Source organism: Ochlerotatus camptorhynchus, unplaced genomic scaffold, assembly GCF_037179485.1.
Source record: "Ochlerotatus camptorhynchus isolate MF236.1 unplaced genomic scaffold, CSIRO-AGI_Acam_v1.1 ptg000247l, whole genome shotgun sequence".
Taxonomy (NCBI): domain Eukaryota; kingdom Metazoa; phylum Arthropoda; class Insecta; order Diptera; family Culicidae; genus Ochlerotatus; species Ochlerotatus camptorhynchus.
The window spans coordinates 189,167-211,262 of record NW_027040737.1 but is presented as its reverse complement, the minus strand read 5'-3'; the positions used below and the strand labels follow the sequence as shown (position 1 = coordinate 211,262).

Sequence of the window (22,096 nt, the reverse complement as noted above, 5' to 3'; positions counted from 1 at the left end):
ACGCGCAGAAGACGACAGGCTACCGGCCCCTGATCTTCAAGAAGTTGAGGAGGAGATCGGTCGGCTGAAGAACAACAAAGCAACTGGTGTAGATCAACTACCAAGTGAGCTATTGAAATACGGTGGTGAAGCACTGGCTAGAGCGCTGCACTGGGTAATTGCCAAGATTTGGGAGGAGGAGATATTACCGGAGGAGTGGATGGAAGGTGTCGTATGCCCAATCTACAAAAAGGGCGACAAGTTGGATTGCTGCAACTACCGCGCGATCACACTGCTGAGCGCCGCCTACAAGGTACTCTCCCAAATTCTATGCCGCCGTCTGTCACCATATGCAAGAGAGTTCGTGGGGCAATACCAGGCGGGATTCATGGGTGCCCGCGCTACCACGGACCAAATTTTCGCGATTCGGCAGGTTCTGCAGAAATGCCGCGAATACAACGTGCCCACACATCATTTGTTCATCGATTTCAAATCCGCATACGACACAATCGATCGAGATCAGCTATGGCAGATTATGCACGAGTACGGATTTCCGGATAAACTGACGCGATTGGTCAAGGCGACGATGGATCGAGTGACGTGCGTTGTTCGAGTATCGGGGACACTCTCGAGTCCCTTTGAATCTCGAAGGGGGTTACGGCAGGGTGATGGACTTTCGTGTCTGCTGTTCAACATCGCGTTAGAAGGTGTGATCAGAAGAGCTGGGATAGACACGAGTGGCACGATATTCAGGAAGTCCATCCAGCTCCTTGGTTTCGCCGATGACATTGACATTATGGCACGGAACTTTGAGATGATGGCGGAAACGTACATCAGACTGAAGGCTGAAGCTAGACGGATTGGACTTGCCATCAACGCATCAAAGACAAAATATATGAAAGCAAGAGGTTCTAGGGAAGACAATGTTAGCCTCCCACCCCGAGTTCAGATTGACGGTGACGAAATCGAGGTGGTCGATGAGTTCGTGTATTTGGGCTCACTGGTGACCGCCGAAAATGATACCAGCAGAGAAATTCAAAGACGCATTATGGCAGGGAATCGTGCCTACTTTGGACTCCGGAGGACGCTCCGGTCGAATAAAATTCGCCGCCGCACGAAGTTGACTGTCTACAAGACGCTGATTAGACCGGTGGTCCTTTACGGCCACGAGACCTGGACTATGCTCGTGGAGGACCAACGCGCCCTTGGTGTTTTCGAACGGAAGGTGTTGCGTACCATCTACGGTGGAGTGCAGATGGATGACGGAACGTGGAGGAGGCGAATGAACCACGAATTGCACCAGCTGCTGGGAGAACCATCCATCGTCCACAATGCAAAAATTGGGCGACTACGGTGGGCTGGGCACGTCGTAAGAATGCCGCACGACGACCCAGTGAAAATGGTTCTAGAAAGCGACCCAACAGGAACAAGAAGAAGAGGCGCGCAGCGGGCAAGGTGGATCGACCACGTAGAAGGTGACCTGCGGACCCTTCGCAGACTACGAGGCTGGCGAACTGTGGCCATGGATCGAGTAGAGTGGAGACGACTTCTTCGGACAGCAGAGGACAACAAGGCCTTAGCCTGATTGGTAAGTAAGTAAGGAGCATGACGCACCTTCATGCACTCCCTGACGATAATAGGTTAAGATGTACCGAAGCTGTTTTGCCCCTACAATAAAAAATAAAATTCACGTAATCTGAAAAATTTAACAAGACTTACGATCGTATAGTACGAAAGCATCAAGATAAGTATTAGCTGAATACAAAACAACAAAAAAGTCAATTAACAATTCTATTGTAATCAGGAATCGTATATACGCTATAAATCTCCTGTACAGGCTTTTTTTTTCGAGAGCAGGAGACAAAAGAAAGCATGTTACAATTTTGAAAGATGTGCGATCTATGAAAGAGCGCACAAAATAAGAACAAAATAAGCTCATTGCAATAAAAAGTACTTCCAGAATCAATGTAAAAACCTTTAATCAGAGATTAAAATAAAAGGTTAAGTCATGAAGAAGTGAACATTTTAAATTTTAGTATTACACAATGTTCTCAATGTTGTTATAAAATGATTCAAATATAATAATTAATTCTCAAGAAGATCATATTATTAACCTGTATAAATGTCTAAATTGGTAAGAACAGAAGTTTGAGCATCAACTGCAGCCTAAACTTTTATGTCGTATCTGCATGGTTTTCCTTTCATGTAGACGCTGAAGGCACATCTACCGCGGAAAGGAATCATTCGCTCATCTACAGTCAAATCCATAGAAGGAATGTAAGAGCTACACATATTTTCTCGGATTTTTTTAGTTATGGGGCGAATCAGTCGCAATCGATCGGTTGCCAGGGTTGGCCGTCCAGAATCTAAGTTTAATGCTGTAGATTCGGCTAGTTTCGCCGCTACCTTCATAGATCGGGCAGGTCGTCTTGACAACGAATCATCGAACCGAATATGTCGGCATATCTGCTATAATCTAAACACGAAACACAATTTAATGACCAAGGAACTCAATTTTAGTCAACAACTACCTGTTTCGACTCATGATGGCAGAATAAAATACGCGTGTCATAAGCTCGTCACTTGACCATAGCTCCCGAGTATTAATTTTGGAATCATGATTTTTCCCAGCACCAATCAAGATTTCAATAAACGTATGCATTGAATCTATATTTACAGGCTTGAATAAAGTGTCATGGCCACCTTCCGCATTCGTGTATTTTACAATAGTTTCAATAAAACTGCGGTCCATGAACACTTCAAACGCATCTTTATGCGTATTAATTTTCTCTATATCAACAGTGAATTTTCCATTACTGACGTGATTATGCCGCACAACTGAACTGATATGTCACACGATGGGTTTTGGTTCTTGTTGAGAATTGGCCACTTCCCCGGGGGCACTGGAATATGTCTGGGAGGGCTAGTGTAACCATGGACTCTCAATAAGGCCATTACTGGCCAAGATTTGTCAAATGATGAAGTTTGATATGTCGCACGATGAGTTTTGGATCTTGTTGAGAATTGGCCACTTCCCCGGGGGCACCAGAACATTCCTAGGAGGGCTAGTGTGACCATGGACTCTCAATAAGGCCATTACTGGCCAAGATTTGTCAAATCATGAAATTTGATATGTCGCACGATGGGTTTTAGTTCTTGTTGAGAATTGGCCACTTTTCCGGGGGCCCCGGAACATGTCTGGGAAGGCTAGTTTAACCATGGACTCTCAATAAGGCCATTACTGGCCAAGATTTGTCAAATCATGAAATTTGATATGTCGCACGATGGGTTTTAGTTCTTGTTGAGAATTGGCCACTTCCCCGGGGGCACCGGAACATTACCGGGAGGGGTAGTGTGACCATGGACTCTCAATAAGACCATTACTGGCCAAGATTTGTCAAATGATGAAGTTTGATATGTCGCACGATGAGTTTTGGATCTTGTTGAGAATTGGCCACTTCCCCGGGGGCACCAGAACATTCCTAGGAGGGCTAGTGTGACCATGGACTCTCAATAAGGCCATTACTGGCCAAGATTTGTCAAATCATGAAATTTGATATGTCGCACGATGGGTTTTAGTTCTTGTTGAGAATTGGCCACTTCCCCGGGGGCACTGGAATATGTCTGGGAGGGCTAGTGTGACCATGGACTCTCAATAAGGCCATTACTGGCCAAGATTTGTCAAATGATGAAGTTTGATATGTCGCACGATGAGTTTTGGATCTTGTTGAGAATTGGCCACTTCCCCGGGGGCACCAGAACATTCCTAGGAGGGCTAGTGTGACCATGGACTCTCAATAAGGCCATTACCGTCCAAGATTTGTGAAATCATGAAGTTTGATATGTCGCATGAAGGGTTTTGGTTCTTGTTGAGAATTGGCCACTTCCCCGGGGCACCGGAACATTTCCGGGATGCCCAATGTGATCGTGGACCGTCGGTATAGCTGCCATTGGTCCAATTACATCATTTGAGAGAAAAAACATGATGTTCATGACCAAAAGTGACCCCAACGGGAACCGGAATAACTCCGGAACCATGTATTGATCCAATTATTTTCAGATAGATTCAAAAACTTCAATAGATTCCCGACAAAATGCAATTTGTTGTGAAGAAAAAGATTGAGAAATTATGTTTTTAGAGCTATTTGAATTTTGAAATCGATGCAAATTCAGACGTTAGGCACGCAAAGGTTAACGAAAGAGAAAGTCGACGAAGAGAATCGATCAATATTACTTAGGACCTAATGCAATGTTCAGCTTGAATTAGTTAAGTTTTGCAATTCCTCCTACTTCGGTTAGCGCGAAAAGGGGCATACAAGTTAAATGTTACGTTAGGTAGTGATTAATATAGTAATTGAGAATATGGCCCTCGAATTCATGGAGCATTGAAAAATAAAACAAAAACTAATATGCGGTGGTCAACTATAACGAACAAAGTTTGGTGCACAGGTAAACAAACGAGGCACGCGACTAAATACTAATCACGCAAAATCAGTAATCAAATGGATTTAATTGAAAACAGCATTAGTTTTCCGTTTGATTCAACCGTATAAAGTTTTGCTCTAATTTTCACTGCATTAACCGTTAAGTCAACCAAAATGAGATCAATTTGGGTATTCAAAATAAGTTACATCATAACAGCAAATTTGATTGCAATTTGATATCCAGCTTTGCTCGGGTCGCCAACATCCCCACTCCCCTAAAGTGTCTAGATGGTTTATGAACAGCCCTTAGCACTCTTAGCGAATCCTCTTTGTCTGCTTTCATCCGTATGATGAAGTAAATCCAATGACGTTTCAATGTGTGTACGAAATTGAAACCCGTATGACGAATTTGGAAGCAAGAAGCGGTGTTAGATTTTTAACACAATATCAACAATTTGTGACTATTCATCAATTTCAAAAGTTAAATATCTTAAAAGCCATCTTTAGTTAAAAAAAAAATCATTTGTTTTTTAAAATCCGTTCGAAAAAGAGAGGTAATGACAAATCTCCTAAATGTCCACCCTCTACCCATTCAAAGTTGACTGTTGACGGTGATGCGTAAGAAATCACATCTCGTTCACAATGTTCCTCTGCGTTCGGATTCATTCCATTCTATATGTTATTTTCAGTTCGGAACGTCCGTTACTGACGTCGAAACCGAAATCAATCAGGGGCAATATAGGGGCGCTACTTTCGTCAACAGTCTCATGCGCATTACCGAACAAACCCCCTCAACCCCCCCCCCCCCCCACGAGACGGCGCGATACCGCGGAGCTAATCGGTTTTACAGGTTTTTAGAAATAGATACTTTCTTCGTTTGCTGTGGGCCTGTTTGCGTTGTTGCGGTTGTAGTTCGATTCTATTTCAAATGCTGTGGTGTACAATGTGTTTGAGCGAACGTAACGTACGTTCCGCCTGTTCTGTTGGGTCGCGGGAAGGAAGTAAACGCCAATGCGCCACCCGCCGAAGGAATTCGGGGGATTGAAAAATAGAAAACACCTAAACCTGAACGGAACAACGGGCGGGGGCAATTCAGGGTGAATTGACCCGTAGTGGTCCCTCGAATAAGTACGAATGCATTCAGTCCGATGTTGGACGATGCCAATCGAAATAGACGACCGAAAACATCATCAGACAGAGTTGAGAGTCGTCGTCTGTTCGGTAGTAGAATGCGCACCCAAGACGAAAGACACAAGACAAAACAAATTGAGATTGAACCGAGGAATAGCCAATGGATCGGAAATCATGCGCGAGTGGTGTCACTAAACTGACCCCCATCGACGTCGTCCACGTGGAAGGGGCACGTGGCTTGGTGGAGGGGTCAAATAGAACCCATAGAAAGAAACGGAAATCGTTTATCGAGGAAGCGTTCCCGAATTTGGATTTTTTAGAGACCGATGTTCGACGAGAGATTCTCGATGGGCCACGACGACGATGACGACGGAAAGGAAACGGAATTTGGGAAGCGAAAAGAAGTCAAAGTGTAGGAAAGAAACACTCGGAAGGGACGTTATAAATAGAAACCGTTCAATCGAATGTTGCTGCTTTCGAGGGTAGGATTTCTAGAAAATTTGATCTAATTTGTAGCTTAACAGCGGCGCACGCCGCCGGTGTTGGGTTACTGGGCTGCACAGCGCCGTTTTGTATGTTCATGAAGATTGAATTGTCATCGGATTGATGTTAACGAAGTGACGGATGTTCTCCCGAAGTGTGGTGGGTTGACATTTACCTTGTTTTTTGCGAACAAATCCTACACAAAGTGAATAAAAAAAGGTGTTACCAACTTTACTATGTTGGGTGGGAAAAACATCCTGCTGGAGGCGGCGAGGTCGATTTCTGGTACAGTGAATTTTCCTTTCGCGATGTGAAATTTCTCGACTTTCCTGGGCATCGAGTGGCATTAAGCATGCCACACAATGTACAAGTGCCTGAACAAAGCTTAGGAAGTTCTCAATTCTCATCTATGGAAATGCGCAAAGAACACTAACACGAAGTAGGCGACGCCAACTTGGCGAATAGATCCAGTTCGGATGTAAGAGTCAAGAATTAGTCAACGTTTTGATGGCGTTTTGAACGATGCATCACCACTGCAACAGAAACACTTCCCAAGCTCCGTTTTACTGAAATCATTCTGAACAATATTCACCGGGACCGTTCAGCACGTAGGCCCATAAAGTTCGAACTAAATGGCGTAAAGCACCGCTACTATTCCGAGCCAAAAAATGAACAGACAAATACAGCAAGCTAGGCATGTATAGCAATCACATGCCTTCTCCTCTGAGACGTTACGTCCATCGCGGTCGATTGTTTTCAGATTTTTACTGCTACTGCTGTCAAAAAGCTTGATGCGGCGGCATTCGTCGAAGATGACGGTGGTGGCGACCTTGGTTGACACCGACGAACTTTTCACACCCATCTGCAGGAGCACCACCACCACCCCCACCGGTTCGCAACGATGATGTTCGAAAACAATGAGGAAAGGCAATTCACACCGGCTACCGGGTACATTCGGGAGATCGGTTGGATGTGTCACTCAAAACAAGATACAGCACAGAGTTGCAGCTTTGCAGCGAAATGACGCTCATGAACTCGAAACTTGAACTGCCAGATGAGACGCTGTCCTCTGATGGCAGGTATGGGATGAAGGCGAGGATGGTATGAGGTTGTGTTATTGATTTTCTCTGGGGGTAAGGAAAGCACGTCCATCGCAAGAATGAGATAAAACGTTGGTCAACATTGAAAGCTAATGTTGTTGCTAGAGGCGTCGGAAACGGACGAGATGGGATGTAGCTGCCACTCACATGGTGATCAGCAAATTTCAATTATCAATTTCCCGTTTTTGGAAATTTTCCCGGTTGTGCGATATACATTTGAATTAAGCTTAAGGCCAAATGCGATTGAGCCGAAGTGATAGCTAGGCTAAATGAGTAATTACTAAGACAGCCTTTCCAGGATCTTGAATTTGTTTCTGCGTTCGAAGTCTTCAAAAAAATTTCTATGAAAATTTATTTGATTGTTCGTAAGCATTAAAGCTTTGCTCAGAATTATCATGGAGTTCTCATCTAAATTCTTTCGAAAATTCACTTGGAATTTTTTTCGAGATGCCTCTGAAATTATACTAGATTTTTTCTTATAATTCTTCGCACAATTCCTTTGGCATTGTACCCTCAAAATTCGATTCCAGGATACTGGAATCCTCTTCAAAATCGCCATGGAATTTTTTTTTTACAGAGCTGCTCTAAAAGATTTCTCTGAGCTCACACCATTGACTTAGAGTTCAAGTCAAAACTCTCTCAGAGTTCTTCCGAAAACTTCCCAGGACATTTTATCTGAAAAGCATTGGTATAATCTCTAGAATTAGTTCTAAAATCTGCTCAAAATTGATTTGGAAAAAAATCTAAAATTCTCTTCATAGTTCTTCAAAATGCCTGTATCCTGAAAATCTGGTCCATTCCAAGGGTCTTGACATTTTTTGAAAGGTAACAATCTTTTTTGACTAAGGATTACGTCTTTCGGCAACATATTGGGGATGCAATTTCAAAAAACCAAAACCGACCGCGTTACGAAAAGTGGTCAGGTTTTGACCAATTACGACTCTATCAATAGCTGATGGATTTTAATTCTAAACAAGCCAATCGATTTATGAATCTGCTAAGCTAAACTGAACACTTTATCAATTTTCAATTGGTCACTATTGAAAATTGCACAAATGTCCAACTGTTGCAATGGTGATCAAAATTATCACCGATTGCCTGCAAAAAGCGGTTTCCCTAACACGGATTTCAAAATCGAATTCCATTCGGTCTCGCCGAACGGTGCTTATTCAATCACCGTGTGTGGTGGTGTCCGATCGGTCTTCATCAGGCGTGGCGTTGAACATTGTTCTCCAGTACACAACGAAAGGCTGCCCGCTTCTGCAGCCCACATGAGAGTCAATTTACCGAAGAAGAAGGAAGAAGTCGCGCCACTACTGATCGGAATCAGTAGCTCTTCGTGAGTCGCTGTGGGCCATCAATGCCAAGCGCGTCATCTTCGTTCCAAACAACATACAGCTCGCCAGCCTCATCTGTGTTGAACACACTAATAGCTCAGCATTACACAACCATCACGACAAAACGGATCGCCATAAATTTGTTAAAGAGTATTTTCTGGACACTTGTCAAGGTCATCAGTCGCATGTCAGTTTCGATAAGTTTAAATCTAACATACCATGTAGTTTAAGGCAATATTGGAGGTGCAATTTCAAGAACCAAACGAGGTTGCGCCATGAAAGTGGTCTGATTTTGATCCAGAGATGATGAATTTTAATTCTTAATACGCCATTCGATAGGAAATTTTCCTACGAATCTGTTGAAATTTAGACATTATCAATTTTCAAAAGGTCACCATTGAAAATTGCACGAATGTGCAACTGTTGCTATGATAATTAAAATAAAGCGCTTTCCCTAACACATATTTCAAAATCGTATTCCATCCGGTCTCGCCGAACGGTGTTTATTCAGTCACCGCGTGTGGTGAGTAGTGGTGTCCGGTCGTCATCGGTAGCAGCAGTAGCAGTGCTTCCGGCGCGTGGCGATGTACATTTTTCTCCAGTACACAACGAAAAACTCCCCGCAAACGGCTAGCTATCAAGGCTGCCCTCAAGAGCCCTCGATTCACCGAAGAAGAAGGAAGAAGCCGCACCGCTACTGATCGGATTCAGTTGCTCGTCGTGAGCCGCTGTGGGCCATCTATGCCAAGCGTGTCACCCTCGTTCCAAACAACATACAGCTCGCCAGCCGTGTTGAACACCCTAATAGCTCAGCATTACTCAACCACCACGACAAAACGGTTCTTTTCAGGACCACCATGAATTATTATTGTTGGTTAAGAGTTAATTTTCATTGAACGTTTGCTCGCCTTGCTGCTAGCCATATCAACCCCAAAGCTCTTTGATAATGTTCCCAGCAACCAAACGCGTAACAGTATTAAAGTGGTACATACAAATTCTCGCAATGACCGAATACTACATGACCTTGTCAATTAACCAGAAACACTTCGAATTAAGGCCAGGTTTTCTCCAGGACGTTAGAAAAAAGCAAAAATCTCGAATTTATATGATTGATCGCGAATATCTCGCGATTGGAAAATGTTAGCAAGAAATTCCTCCAATCAATTTTCGCTTTTTTTTATTATCTATTGAATAAATAAAAAAATCCGTGCGTTTTTCGTGTGTTTTGTCATCAGAAAACGAAGCGTCCCTAACACAGGCGCCGAATATTGATACCCAGCAAGTAATCCTACGTTAAATCTACGGTTGTGTCTTGGATACAATCTCTCACTTTCTTTGTACTCGTTCAGTAGTTCTAGATATGAAACTAGAAAAAAGGTCGGTTATGGTTAAATTGATGGACCCCTCGGTAGTTAGGAGCTCCAGCATTTTTTCAAAGGTGCTAATTTGTTTAGTAATATTGTTTTATTCAAATCATTATATCTTTTGATACACTGAAGAAAATTCCTAATGTTTACATAACGTTGTACAGGCGAAAGTAAAAGCTTTAATTTGGCTCTTGTTCATGAATTTTTCCAACCATATTGAATTTGGCCGCCATATTAGATTTAATCTAAAATATGCGTTTTTCATGAGCTTAACTCCCACCGATTTTGAAAATAAGCTCGCCACTAGACTGAGATTTTTCCCTATACAGAACTGAGATCCTCAATAGAATTTTGAGCTTAAGCTAAGCTTCGAGAACATCAAGACAGATCAGAGAATCAAAGGGCAGTTCAAATAATTTCAAGGAGTTGTAGAAACCTTAAAGAAGTTTCGAGAAACTCAGAGAATTCTTGGAAACTTCAGCAAAGCTCCGAGAGAATTTCTGGAGCATGATAAAAATTTAATGAACATCCAAGAAACGTGAGAGTTTTTTAAGGGTGTTCTATCATGGAGATTTCAGGAACTTAAAAAAATCCAGAGAATTTCTAATACATTAAGATATTTTTGGATGGTTTCATGATATTCAGCGATGTTCCGAGTACTTCGAGGACGATCAGATAGCTTCAGAATAATCCCATCCCATTTCAGGGAAAATTATTGAGCGCTTAAAATTATTAAGGAAAATTGTCGAAACTTCAAGGAAAATCGTTTAATTTCAGTAAAGTTACGGGTTCTTAAAAAATACTCATAAATTCAGGGCAGTCTAGAGAACTTTTAAGAAATTAAATAATCGTTTAGACAGTTTTAATACCACCAGAAAAGTCTAGACTATTGAAAAAGTTTTAAATTAGCGCCAATTATTTACGGGAAGTTTCATGAACTACCAAAAAATCTCGAGAAGTTCAGAGAAAATCATAGAACTATATTAATTATGTCGCTCTAAGCCCATGAAAATTGCGGGAGCACAAAAGTTCCAGAAGTTTGGAAAAACTTTGAAACCTTCACAGAATTGATCTTCAGAAACATTTCGAAAACTCAAGGAAGTTTAAGAATTTAATGAGAAGTATTGTGAGCATCAGGCTAGTTTCTCAAACAAAAAAGAACTGCAAAGCAGTTTCATTAACTTCAGGAAAAATTTGGGAACTTTCAAGTAGTTCTGAAGACCTCAGAATAGTCCATTCTAATTTCTATTGAAATATACCTCAACAATGATGAAGCTTCGAATTCAATTTTCTTTTAGTTTTCCTCGGAAATATCTTGAAATTCACCACGATAAGCAACCCTTTGGAAAGATTATCCGAATATTAATTGAATTCATTTCAGATTTCTTTTTGAATCTCACTCCTTCCCTTGGAATTCTACTCACATTGAAAGTCTCCTAAGAATTCATTGGCATTTCTTCTCACAAATTCTTTAGATTTCTTCTCATAATTTGTTTGACAAACTCTCTTGATTTTATTTTCCGAATTACTTTGAAGATGTTCTGGAGTTATGCTCAGGTTTAATTGTAATCCTTTTTTTTAGTATTTTCAAAAAAATATTCAAAGACTTATGCTCCGGATTCGTTTTCTCCCACAAACTTTATGAAATTATCCTCAAAATACTCTTGGAATATTCCTCTGAAGTTCACAGGTATGTGCTCCTCAGTAATTACGAAGAGTTTTCATTAAAATTTACTTTTGATTCTTTCCGGGTTTCTTGAAGTTCTACTCAAAACTATCAGGCTTCACCAGAAATCTTAAATTCCTCAGAACTACCTTGAAAGCAGATTGCATTTGATGTTTTTTTTTCTGAAAGATTGTTTTCACAGAACTTCCTCGAATTGTGGTCCTAAGAAGATTTAAGTAAATTCCACGAGCTTTTAAAAAATAAGATACAGTTCAAGTTTCGATGGAACAATTTTTTCATACTGGTTTGATAAATCACATATGAGCCCTAAGGAGCTATTGATTTAAAACACTGTATATTTGAAAATTCTCTTGAAAATCCAAATATTTGCATATCTCTGAAAAGGGGAAAGTTTAAGTTTCATTGGGTTTTAAAAATGTTTAGCAGTCATATTGGATTTGGCCACCATAATGAATTTTTATATAGTTGAAGATGCTTCAAATAAGTTCAATTAACAGACTAAAGTGGTAATTTTTATACGATAGATGAGGAGATGAAAGTATAGAATTGATAGTTCCGTTAGAGTACGGCAGTGTGAAATTGTATTATATAGAGAGTAGAAAGCGAGCAAGGACAACTTTTATGAAGGTACAAATCGGTTTGATCATCTCTCTTTACCAAACTCCCCCGTTGGAAAGGGATGGTGAGGGGTATTCCCCCCACCACCACTAGCGAAAAGAGATGACCATCGACTCGCTCATGTACCGAAACAGTTCTATCGATTTTTACCGCACTCAAGTGGTTATCTGAAGGAAGGCATCCAGTCGTAGGTTTAGAAATTGCAGCTATTGTTAACTCTACCACGGTATGTGCCCCTGTCATCGTCGACTTGACGAACTCGAGTGGACACGGATAGGGTTGGTGCTGCTACTGTACCTTTCGACCAATGACAGTAATTGATGGTAAGCTCCCATCCAGAGTTATGTACTTTAACTATTTGTTTTTATATTACTAAAATGCAATTTTCATGATGGAACATCCCTAAATGATGTAGATTTTTTTGATCTCCACGATTCATGCTCTTTGTACCTTTGAAAATGTTACCGTTTGTTTTAGTCAGAGGACCGGGGTGACGAGCTTTGAATTTTGCTCAAAATTATCTTGGAATTCTCCTGTGAGATTCGTCTACAACATTTCCTTGGAAACCCCCAGAGATTCATTTATATTTTCCTGAAAATTTCTTACGAATTCTCTTTGATTCCCTTGAAATACTTCTCAAAGTTTCCGTGGTTTTTTCCCAGAAGTTCTTTGATAATCTCGTTAGAATCACTCTTTTCCTCAAATTTGAATCCTTAGAGTCCCTTTGCAGCTATCTTTAGCCATTAATTTCAAGTTCAAATTCACTTATAATTTTTGTCAAGATACCTTCTCGTCTAGACTGCCTAACAATTATCCCGCTTGTTAAAATTAAACATTTACTTGAACTCATCTCTAAATTACGTTGGAATATTCCTCGAAATTCGGTTAAAATCAACAATCGGTAACAATCCTCACAAATACTACTGCTCGCTAGAAATTCTCCAAAGAAATCTCCCGTGAAATAGTGCCGAAAAAATATATTCTCCTCAACACTTATTTGGAATTCTAATTGAAAGCTGTTTCGACAATAATGGGTTATGTTTTCGGGTTTGACTCTGCAGTCTTTGGGAGTGAAAATACATATGTATTTCTTACTCCAACGATTCGGTCTTTACTGAACCTTTTTCCAGGATTCTGTGAATTTTATTTAATTATTCAACCTAATTTGTGTGTATTTTACATTGATATTCCGAAAATTTTATAGTGTTGGCAATCGGTAATTTTATTGCAGATTTAATTAAAAAAAATGTTGATAAATCTATCAAATTATACATGTGGGTCAAAACTAACAATGGGCTATCTTGGATTGAAACACAAAAGATCGATTCTTTTGGTTCGATTAATCGATTTTTTAAATCGATCTCAAACACGACAAAAATCGACTGGATCGATCCTTTTCATTCGATCCAACAACAAAATTTCAGTGTATTTGCATTTGCAATTTAATATTGACCTGTATTTGGAGTCTTCAGCTCACGCTCGGGCAGTTAAAATTGTGTCTGAGCCGATCTATAGTACAGTACCGAAAGAGTATACGATGATTGCACACATCTGTCCCCCCCCCCACCAAAACCAACAGGAGGCCTGTGGGATATTCATGACGAAATGGCAAAGAAAGTTATTAATCTACATATGTACAAACATTCACTTCTTATGACATATTTCAGGTACATCAGTCCTCTGCTATGTCAAAACTGGATCGCCATGGGCATCAGCCTGTTTTCCCACGTCCTGTCGATTTTTTTTTTGATGATGGGAGAAAATCCGTACTGTATATCCCGATGTAAACCCCATTGCTCGAGACTATTTATCAAGAATGGTAACAAGTGTTCCGTCAGAGAGACTATTCTTCAAAACTGGTGAAACCATTCAGAATCGATATCGGCTCAATGCAAAACGCATGGCTCAATTAGCTTTCTTGGGATCCCTCTCGGATGAGTTTTGTCCAATATCTGAATTAGGTACTTTCCGTACTTACCTGCTTTTACACTCCGACCATCTAATCGGTTTGTTTCATATGTTAATCTTCCGTTTTTTAAATAGTTTATTTAATACCAATAAAACGAATATTATAACCTGTTAAACCACTTACCTAATCAAGAATCCTGAGAAAAAACTTCAACATGTCAAATGAAATCAAAATAGTCATTTACTATGTTCCCACTTAGACCGCCCGTTAAAGAGTTTGATCCGAGATCCGAGAGTTTGAAAGACTGTAAAGCATGGAGGTGTTTGCGGCTGTTTTTCTTGGTATTGAGTAGGTCCCATTTTCCGTATTTATTCCATCATGACCAGATTTGAATACAAAGAAATCATGGAGGAGGTTATGCTCCCTTATGCAGAAGAGAACATGCCTCTTACATGGCATTTTCAGCAAGACAACGATTCGATACACACTTCTAAGTATGTAAAGGAATTGGTTTGGTGCAAACAAAGTGTCGCTTATTTCATGGCCTAGCCAATCTCCTGACATCAACTCCATCGAAAATTTATGGAACAAGCTTAAAAGAAAGTTATCTGGTCAAGCATTTTCAAATAAGGATCAACTATGGACCACAGTTCAAAAAGAGTGGTATGCTATACCAAAGGAAACTTGTCAGTGCTTGGTTGAGTCAATAGCAAGAAGATTGAACAAGGTTCTACTTAACAATGGTATATGATTCTAATGAGTGAGTCGTTCAATGTTTTAACTTTGAGCAATTACTCAATTTTGTAACACTATCCAATGCTTAAATTTAAATTCGAATAAAATGAAGTTGCCTACACCTATTTTAATGACCAGCAATGTATGTTACACTCACAACATTCACTGCGTACGTACTACACAGTTTATTGCTAAATGATTTTAATCATCACACTAAATGACTTATATAACGTAATATCAACTCTAGACTGAACCTGGCTTAATTTGCACCAGCTTTCCTATGATCCGTTATATTTGAAACATTTTTGTGCCATTTTGAAAAATGAATCGATGCTTAAGATCGATTCAAAAAAAAAAAACTCGATTCACTAAGATCGATTCTTTTCTCAAGATCGCCCAATGCTCAGAACACACATAATTTGTTTGGTTGCGGAGTAATATCTAAGATATAATGTAGCGATTTTTCGGTTGAAAATCTTCAAGTTTGTTGGTCATTAATCTAGCCTTATCTTATAAATCATATGTTCAAATCATTTTCTTTTTGGAACACATCTAATAGATAGGTTTTTTTTCAATATGTGGAGGGAATTTTACGTCAATATATTGTAAAACAACAAATCTCGCGTTTCATACCACTATAATGTATCTATTGGATTCTACATTAAAAACCATTCAAAATGGTGGGTAATGAACACATAGAACTTGGTTGGTGACGGAGTAATCTATATTCAAAGATATAATTTCTAAAAATTGATTATTGAGCACTTTAGAGCAAAATCCAAAAAGACGTTTTCTAAGAATATCATAATAAGCATTTTGGCAAAGTTTGGTTGATATCGGTGACATGGACCACAACTTCATATACACTTGAGCTGGAATGACCCATATGCAAAAAGACAATATTACTGGTTAACAACGGTGGTGCAGTGGTAAGCGTGATTGCCTCTCGTTCCAAGAGAGCCTGGGTTCAATCCCAATCAGCGCCGTCAGGATTTTCTGAGGCATAAAATCTCTGATCACGCCTTATTTCGGAAGGGAAGTAAAGCCGTTGGTCCCTGGTCTATGAGTTGATGGGTCGATAGGTGGGTCCAGGTGTGGGAGCTGCCTCCCTGGCGTCGGTAGCATTGATTTGGTACTCAGTACGGAAAACAAGATCGACGCAAAACTGAGGGGAAAATATACGCTTTTGGTCTGCTCTCCACCGACTTGAAAATGACGTCTTACTTGTACCTCAATTCGATGGATCAGATAGATCTCGAAATGTGCTTACTTTTCTAAAATTTAACCAAAAAAGCTTAAAAATAATCGAAGGACATCGTTTGTTAGTATTAACAGGAGTAAATTAAAATGCGAGCTTTACTAGCGAAGGAAAACAATAATTGAATTTTATTTGACGTTTCAAGATAGTACACACCGTTATGGAAATTTATTAAAAATAGAGTAGTAATAAATTGTTAGTTACACCTACACTGTTAACATGCCGCCTCAATTGATGACCCCTAGTTTCTCCCGAAGCTTGTAGACCGTGGAGATGCTAAACCTTTCGTCATGATATCCGCCATTTGCTCTTCAGTTTGTAGATATTTCAAATCCACCTGTCCTTTCTCCACCAACTCCCTAACAAAGAAGTGCTGGATCTCGATATGCTTCATACGTTTGTGTTAACGAGGATCTGTCGTAACCGCAAGGTACGGCTGGTTGTCCTCGTAAATAGTAACCGGCTTCACAATATTATGTCCAATAGACTGCAATAGGTTCGCGACCCACACAACTTCGCAACTGGCTTGACAGGGTGCCATCAATTCTTCCTTAAGTACCGCAGAACACGTTTCAAATGCACCCAGTGCTCTTTTTTTGGACAACACTGAAATCCAGCGAAATAGTTGACGGCAGCTGACAAGTCTGGTCTTGAAGTTACCACCAAATACATAAGACATCCGACTAACTCTCTGTACGGTTTAGCTGTGTACTCCTTTTCCAGCTTCCAGGGATGGAAGATGGTTTACAATCACTCATACCGAAACGCTCGACAACGCTTTTCACGTACGCCTTTTGATCAATCATCATGACTCCCGCCTCACGATCACGGTGAATGTTGAGTCCCAGAAAACATTACACTTCCTGGAGGTCCTTCATCTCGAACTCTACGGACAGTCTTCCATTCAGCATCCAGATAGCCTTCATTGAATTGCTCAAGAGCAAAATGTCATCCACATAAATGACAACGTACATCAGCACTCCTTTCTGTCGTCGATAGTACAAACAAAAACCGTGCTCGCTTCTAGTGAACCCAATGCTGCTGATGAAATCGTGAAAACGCTGATTCCAGCTTCGAGAGGCTTGCTTAAGGCCATAGATAGCCTTATTCAGTTTACATACAAGGCCATTCTCCCTCTCAAAGCCAGCTGGTTCACGCATGTAAATGTCCTCATCCAATACACCATTCAGGAACGCACAAGTGACATCTATTTTAAGGAACATGCCAAGCTTCTTGATTTGCCAGTGCCAAAAGGTCTCCGAGAAGTCAAATCATGGACGCTACGTAAAGCCACGGGCAACCAGTCTGGCTTTGTATCTCTCCACTCTCACTCTCTTCACTTTGAACACCCACTTATTGTCGATCAATTTTCTTCCAGTGGGCGGTTCCACTAAGCACCACGTGTCATTCTTCTCAAACGACGGCCAATTCATCTTCGATCGCACTTTTCCATAGAGGCCAATCGTTCCTCTTCTTGAGAGCTTCGATGTCCGATGGTATGTTCTCCAAATAATCTTCGCCTGCACTTTCGATCGACTACTTCTTCGAACACCATCTTCGACTACTCCCGGATTCACATTCGAGTCATCTAGATCCGGATTCGTATCAGAATTCATACCCGAGTCATCGCGATCTTCCTCCGATCCACTTTCTTCCTTTTCCGAATCACTTTCATCTTCACTTCCAGATAACTTTCTTCTTCCGCGGAGCTCTGATCGTATAGGTTATTTTTCCTATCCAGTTCACGGGTTTCGATCACGATCATCGTGATCGCTTTGTTCTTTGCGGGTTTCCTCTTTCAACGAACAGTGTCCCAACTTTTCTTCATTGAAAACTACGCCACGGGCTACGAAAACTTTCTTCCCGTTCCATACGCGATACCCGCTGGGAGCGTTATCGACGAAATACACTTTTTCCTTCGCTAGCAAACCTTACCTTACCTTGTTGTCCTCTGCTGTCCGAAGAAGTCGTCTCCACTCTACTCGATTCATGGCCACACTTGGCCAGCCTCGTAGTCTGCGAAGGGTCCGCAGGTCACCTTCTACTTGGTCGATCCACCTTGCCCGCTGCGCGCCTCTTCTTCTTGTTCCTGTTAAGTCACTTTTGAGAACCATTTTCACTGGGTCGTCATCCGGCATTCTTACGACGTGCCCAGCCCACCGTAGTCGCCCAATTTTTGCAATGTGGACGATGGATGGTTCTCCCAGCAGCTGGTGCAATGCGCGGTTCATTCGCCTCCTCCACGTTCCGTCATCCATCTGCACTCCACCGTAGATGGTACGCAACACCTTCCGTTCGAAAACACCAAGGGCGCGTTGGTCCTCCACGAGCATAGTCCAGGTCTCGTGGCCGTAGAGGACCACCGGTCTAATCAGCGTCTTGTAGACAGTCAACTTTGTGCGGCGGCGAATTTTATTCGACCGGAGCGTCCTCCGGAGTCCAAAGTAAGCACGATTCCCTGCCATAATGCATCTTTGAGGTTCTCTGCTGGTATCATGTTCAGCGGTCACCAGTGAGCCCAAATACACGAACTCATCGACCACCTCGTTTTCGTCACCGTCAAACTGAACTCGGGATGGGAGGCTAACATTGTCTTCCCTAGAACCTCTTCCTTTCATGTATTTTGTCTTTGATGCGTTGACGGCAAGTCCAATCAGCCTAGCCTCAGCCTTCAGTCTGATGTACGTTTCCGCCATCGTCTCAAAGTTCCGTGCCACGATGTCGATGTCATCGGCGAAGCCAAGAAGCTGAATAGACTTCCTGAAGATCGTGCCACTCGTGTCTATCCCAGCTCTTCTGATCACACCTTCTAACGTGATGTTGAATAGTAGACACGGAAGTCCATCACCTTGCCGTTACCCCCTTTCGAGATTCAAAGGGACTCGAGAGTGTCCCCGATACTCGAACAACGCACACCACTTGATCCATTGTCGCCTTGACCAATCGCGTCAGTTTATCCGGCAATCCGTACTCGTGCATAATCTGCCATAGCTGATCTCGATCGATTGTGTCGTATGCGGATTTGAAATCGATGAACAAATGATGTGTGGGCACGTTGTATTCGCGGCATTCTGCAGAACCTGCCGAATCGCGAAAATTTGGTCCGTGGTAGCGCGGGCACCCATGAATCCCGCCAGGTATTGTCCCACGAACTCTCTTGCAAATGGTGACAGGCGGAGGCATAAAATTTGGGAGAGTACCTTGTAAGCGGCGCTCAGCAGTGTGATCGCGTGGTAGTTTCAGCAATCCAACTTGTTGCCCTTTTTGTAGATTGGGCATACGACACCTTCCATCCACTGCTCCGGTAATATCTCCTCCTCCCAAATCTTGGCAATCACCCAGTGCAGCGCTCTAGCCAGTGCTTCACCACCGTTTTCAAATGGCTCACTTGGTAGTTGATCTACTCCAGTTGATTTGTTTTTCTTCAGCCGACCGATCTCCTCCTCAATTTCTTGAAGATCAGGGGCCGTTAGCCTGTCGTCTTCTGCGCGTGCTCCAAGGTATGTTGCCGTGCCACCTTCGTTTTCTGCTGCTTCACCGTTGAGGTGCTCGTCATAGTACTGCTTCCACCTCTCAATCACCTCACACTCGTTCGTGAGAAGGTTACCGTCCAAGTCCTTGCACATCGCTAGCAAACCTCGCGTTTTAATTTACTCCCGTTATTATGTTACCAATGTTGACAATCGTAGCATATCACTTTTGGACGGGGAGGGATACGTCGGCCGTGTAAACAAGCTTCCCTAGCAAAGACATCATAATCAAAGATCATGATTTTCGAGCAATGATTTCCAATTTCTTTTCAAAAATGACCAATGCAGTATGGCACAACTTGTTGAACAAAGGTGTGTAGAGGAGGCGAATATCGTCAGTCGTTGCGAATTCCGCTTCATCGGCCAGGGAACCGTGATCTTAGTGTTGTGAACTTGAATGGGTGGCAATTCAATAAGCTATTTATTGCGTTTCAAGCATTGTTTTAGATCACTTAATTTAAGGTTATCTAAAGATTGGCAAATTTGAAGCTTTCTAAAAATTCGACCAACTGCCAAATGTTGAAAGAAATCAATGGTTATTGATCTTCTCTTAAACCTGGTCAGTATATAATGGAATTTTTAACTGCTCTGCTAAAATCAAGTCCATAAAATGCTACACAATCAATCCAATGTAATTATGGCCCCTATTTTCTTTCGTAATTAGTCCATAAAGAAAATAACCACAATCCCATTATCCCAAACAACGATTCTATGTCCAATTGCAGCGCGCCGTCGTCGTCGTCGGCGTCGTAAATGTCGGGGTGGAAATCGAGTAAATAATTGGATCAATATAATTACGCCACTGGTACCCGTAACTTCACATCAGAAAAAAAAAATTATACTGGCATCGAACCAGTTCACCAGAAGTTGGGAATAATCGCTTGAACGCCAACGAAAAATAAAACAATTTTCAATTAACTCGAATCATTAACAACAACAACAACATACAGTACTGGCTACTGCATACAGTAGATGGTCTGTGGTAGAAGCATAGCATCAGTCACTATGTGTAGATGAGGAAGTACAAACATAAACGCATAACCAAATCCCCGACCAGTGAAACCGAAAGCCATACGCGACTAATCTCGATTCTCTTTTCTACTTTCGTCTCTGCTTTTTTTCAGTTCTAAATATACGGAGCCGGAGTAGCATAGCGCAGCGTCACGTAGCCGTCGGTCGTCGTGATCGCCGTCAGCCCAGCAGTATTAATTAGACGTAACCCGTGACGTCCTCCTCCGGCGGAGAAGATGGGTACGCATTATTTCCTAAGATCCATCGCCAAATGTGCGCCCTAGGTTTCATAGTGTTGGTGGTGATCGTAATACTCAAGACCCTAGTTATTATTAACAGCATCAGCGGTTGACTTGACGATAAATCTCGGCGGATCCGCGCGCGTCGCGAAGCGTCGAAACTCGCCATAGCAGGCCTTACTCTCTTTATCTCTCTCTCTCTCTCTCTTTCGCACACAGACACGATCGCGAACGAGGGGGACGAGGAGCGAGAGTGAGTGGGAGCGAACACGAGCGCGGTGAACTTGCAGACTACTAGATCACTCGCGGAGTTTCAGTCGCGAGAGTGTGATCCCACCCGTAGGACGTGTGTGTTCGTTCGGCTAGAGAGCTGTGCGCGAGAATCGAGATTGTGCGCCGCGTAGCGGTCGTTTTGAGAAACAGTGATTTTTTTTTTCATATCAAAATGAAAATATAATGAAAACCCGCGATTTTTTGTTACTGGCAAGGGGAAAATAAGTTTGCAAGTGTAAAATCCCGCACGGCGGGTTTGTGCTAATGAGGAAGAATATTTTCCGCAACGAAGAAAAACCTCGCTCGATAGGGTGCGATTTTCCACGACAGTGAAGAAAAGTGCGGTTCTAAAAATAAAAATCTCGAGAAAGTGGCGGCAGCTCGTGTGTGAACATGCTGCAGTAGCTGCAGAAAATAGGAAACGAGAAGATTTCCCTTCTCGCGAGGAAGAAGCTTCATTGAAAAGTGAAAAATAATCGTGCACTCTCTGCGAAAAGAAGGGAAACACAACAAGCAATCGAGAAGAAAATCTCGTGTTTTTCATTCTAGTTCAACGGAAAATCAAAAGCCGAACGCTACCTAAATGAATGAAGCTTTCAATTTCTATTATCAGAATTTGTTCTCGATAAGTGAGTGCGAATCACCCCTCGTCGTTTCCAAACACTCTACACTGATGTGATGTGCTACCCCGTTTTTCACCAACAACTGTAGAAAATTTTGCAATTTGTGCCACAAAGGAAGACCCCCCGACCGGATAACCTAGCAAAAGTGACCCCAACAAATGGATAAACAATTAGAAAAATAACACCCCAATCAATGTTGTAAACCAATAGAAAACCAAAATATAATCAATCACCCCCCCGAGAACAATCGGTAATGAAACAGTCCCAGCTTGACGAAAAATCTAAACACCATTTTTTCGAGTGTAAATAACCCACCAATCAAATCTGATTCATTTCGGGAAAACCCCCGTGCGTGCGTTTGTGCTGTGTGGCCTAACCCCCCGCTCCTTTCG

At 41.8% G+C, this 22,096-nt stretch overlaps 1 protein-coding gene across 10 annotated transcripts in view; it reads left to right on the top strand.

The window, feature by feature from the left end:
* The window catches only part of LOC135704758 (uncharacterized), a 220,012-nt gene that overhangs the window by 64,328 nt on the left and 133,588 nt on the right, over positions 1 to 22,096 (top strand). For 2 of the 10 annotated variants that reach the window (XM_065226254.1, XM_065226252.1), the window contains exon 2: positions 20,683 to 20,809. The exons of 6 other annotated variants lie outside the window; for them this stretch is intronic. In XM_065226254.1, the coding sequence (XP_065082326.1) occupies positions 20,806 to 20,809 (4 nt within the window). In that variant the 5' untranslated portion in view covers positions 20,683 to 20,805. Of the gene's footprint in view, positions 1 to 20,682; positions 20,810 to 21,027; positions 21,850 to 22,096 lie in introns of all 10 variants that reach the window. 2 more of the 10 variants (XM_065226257.1, XM_065226251.1) reach the window with 2 other exon arrangements.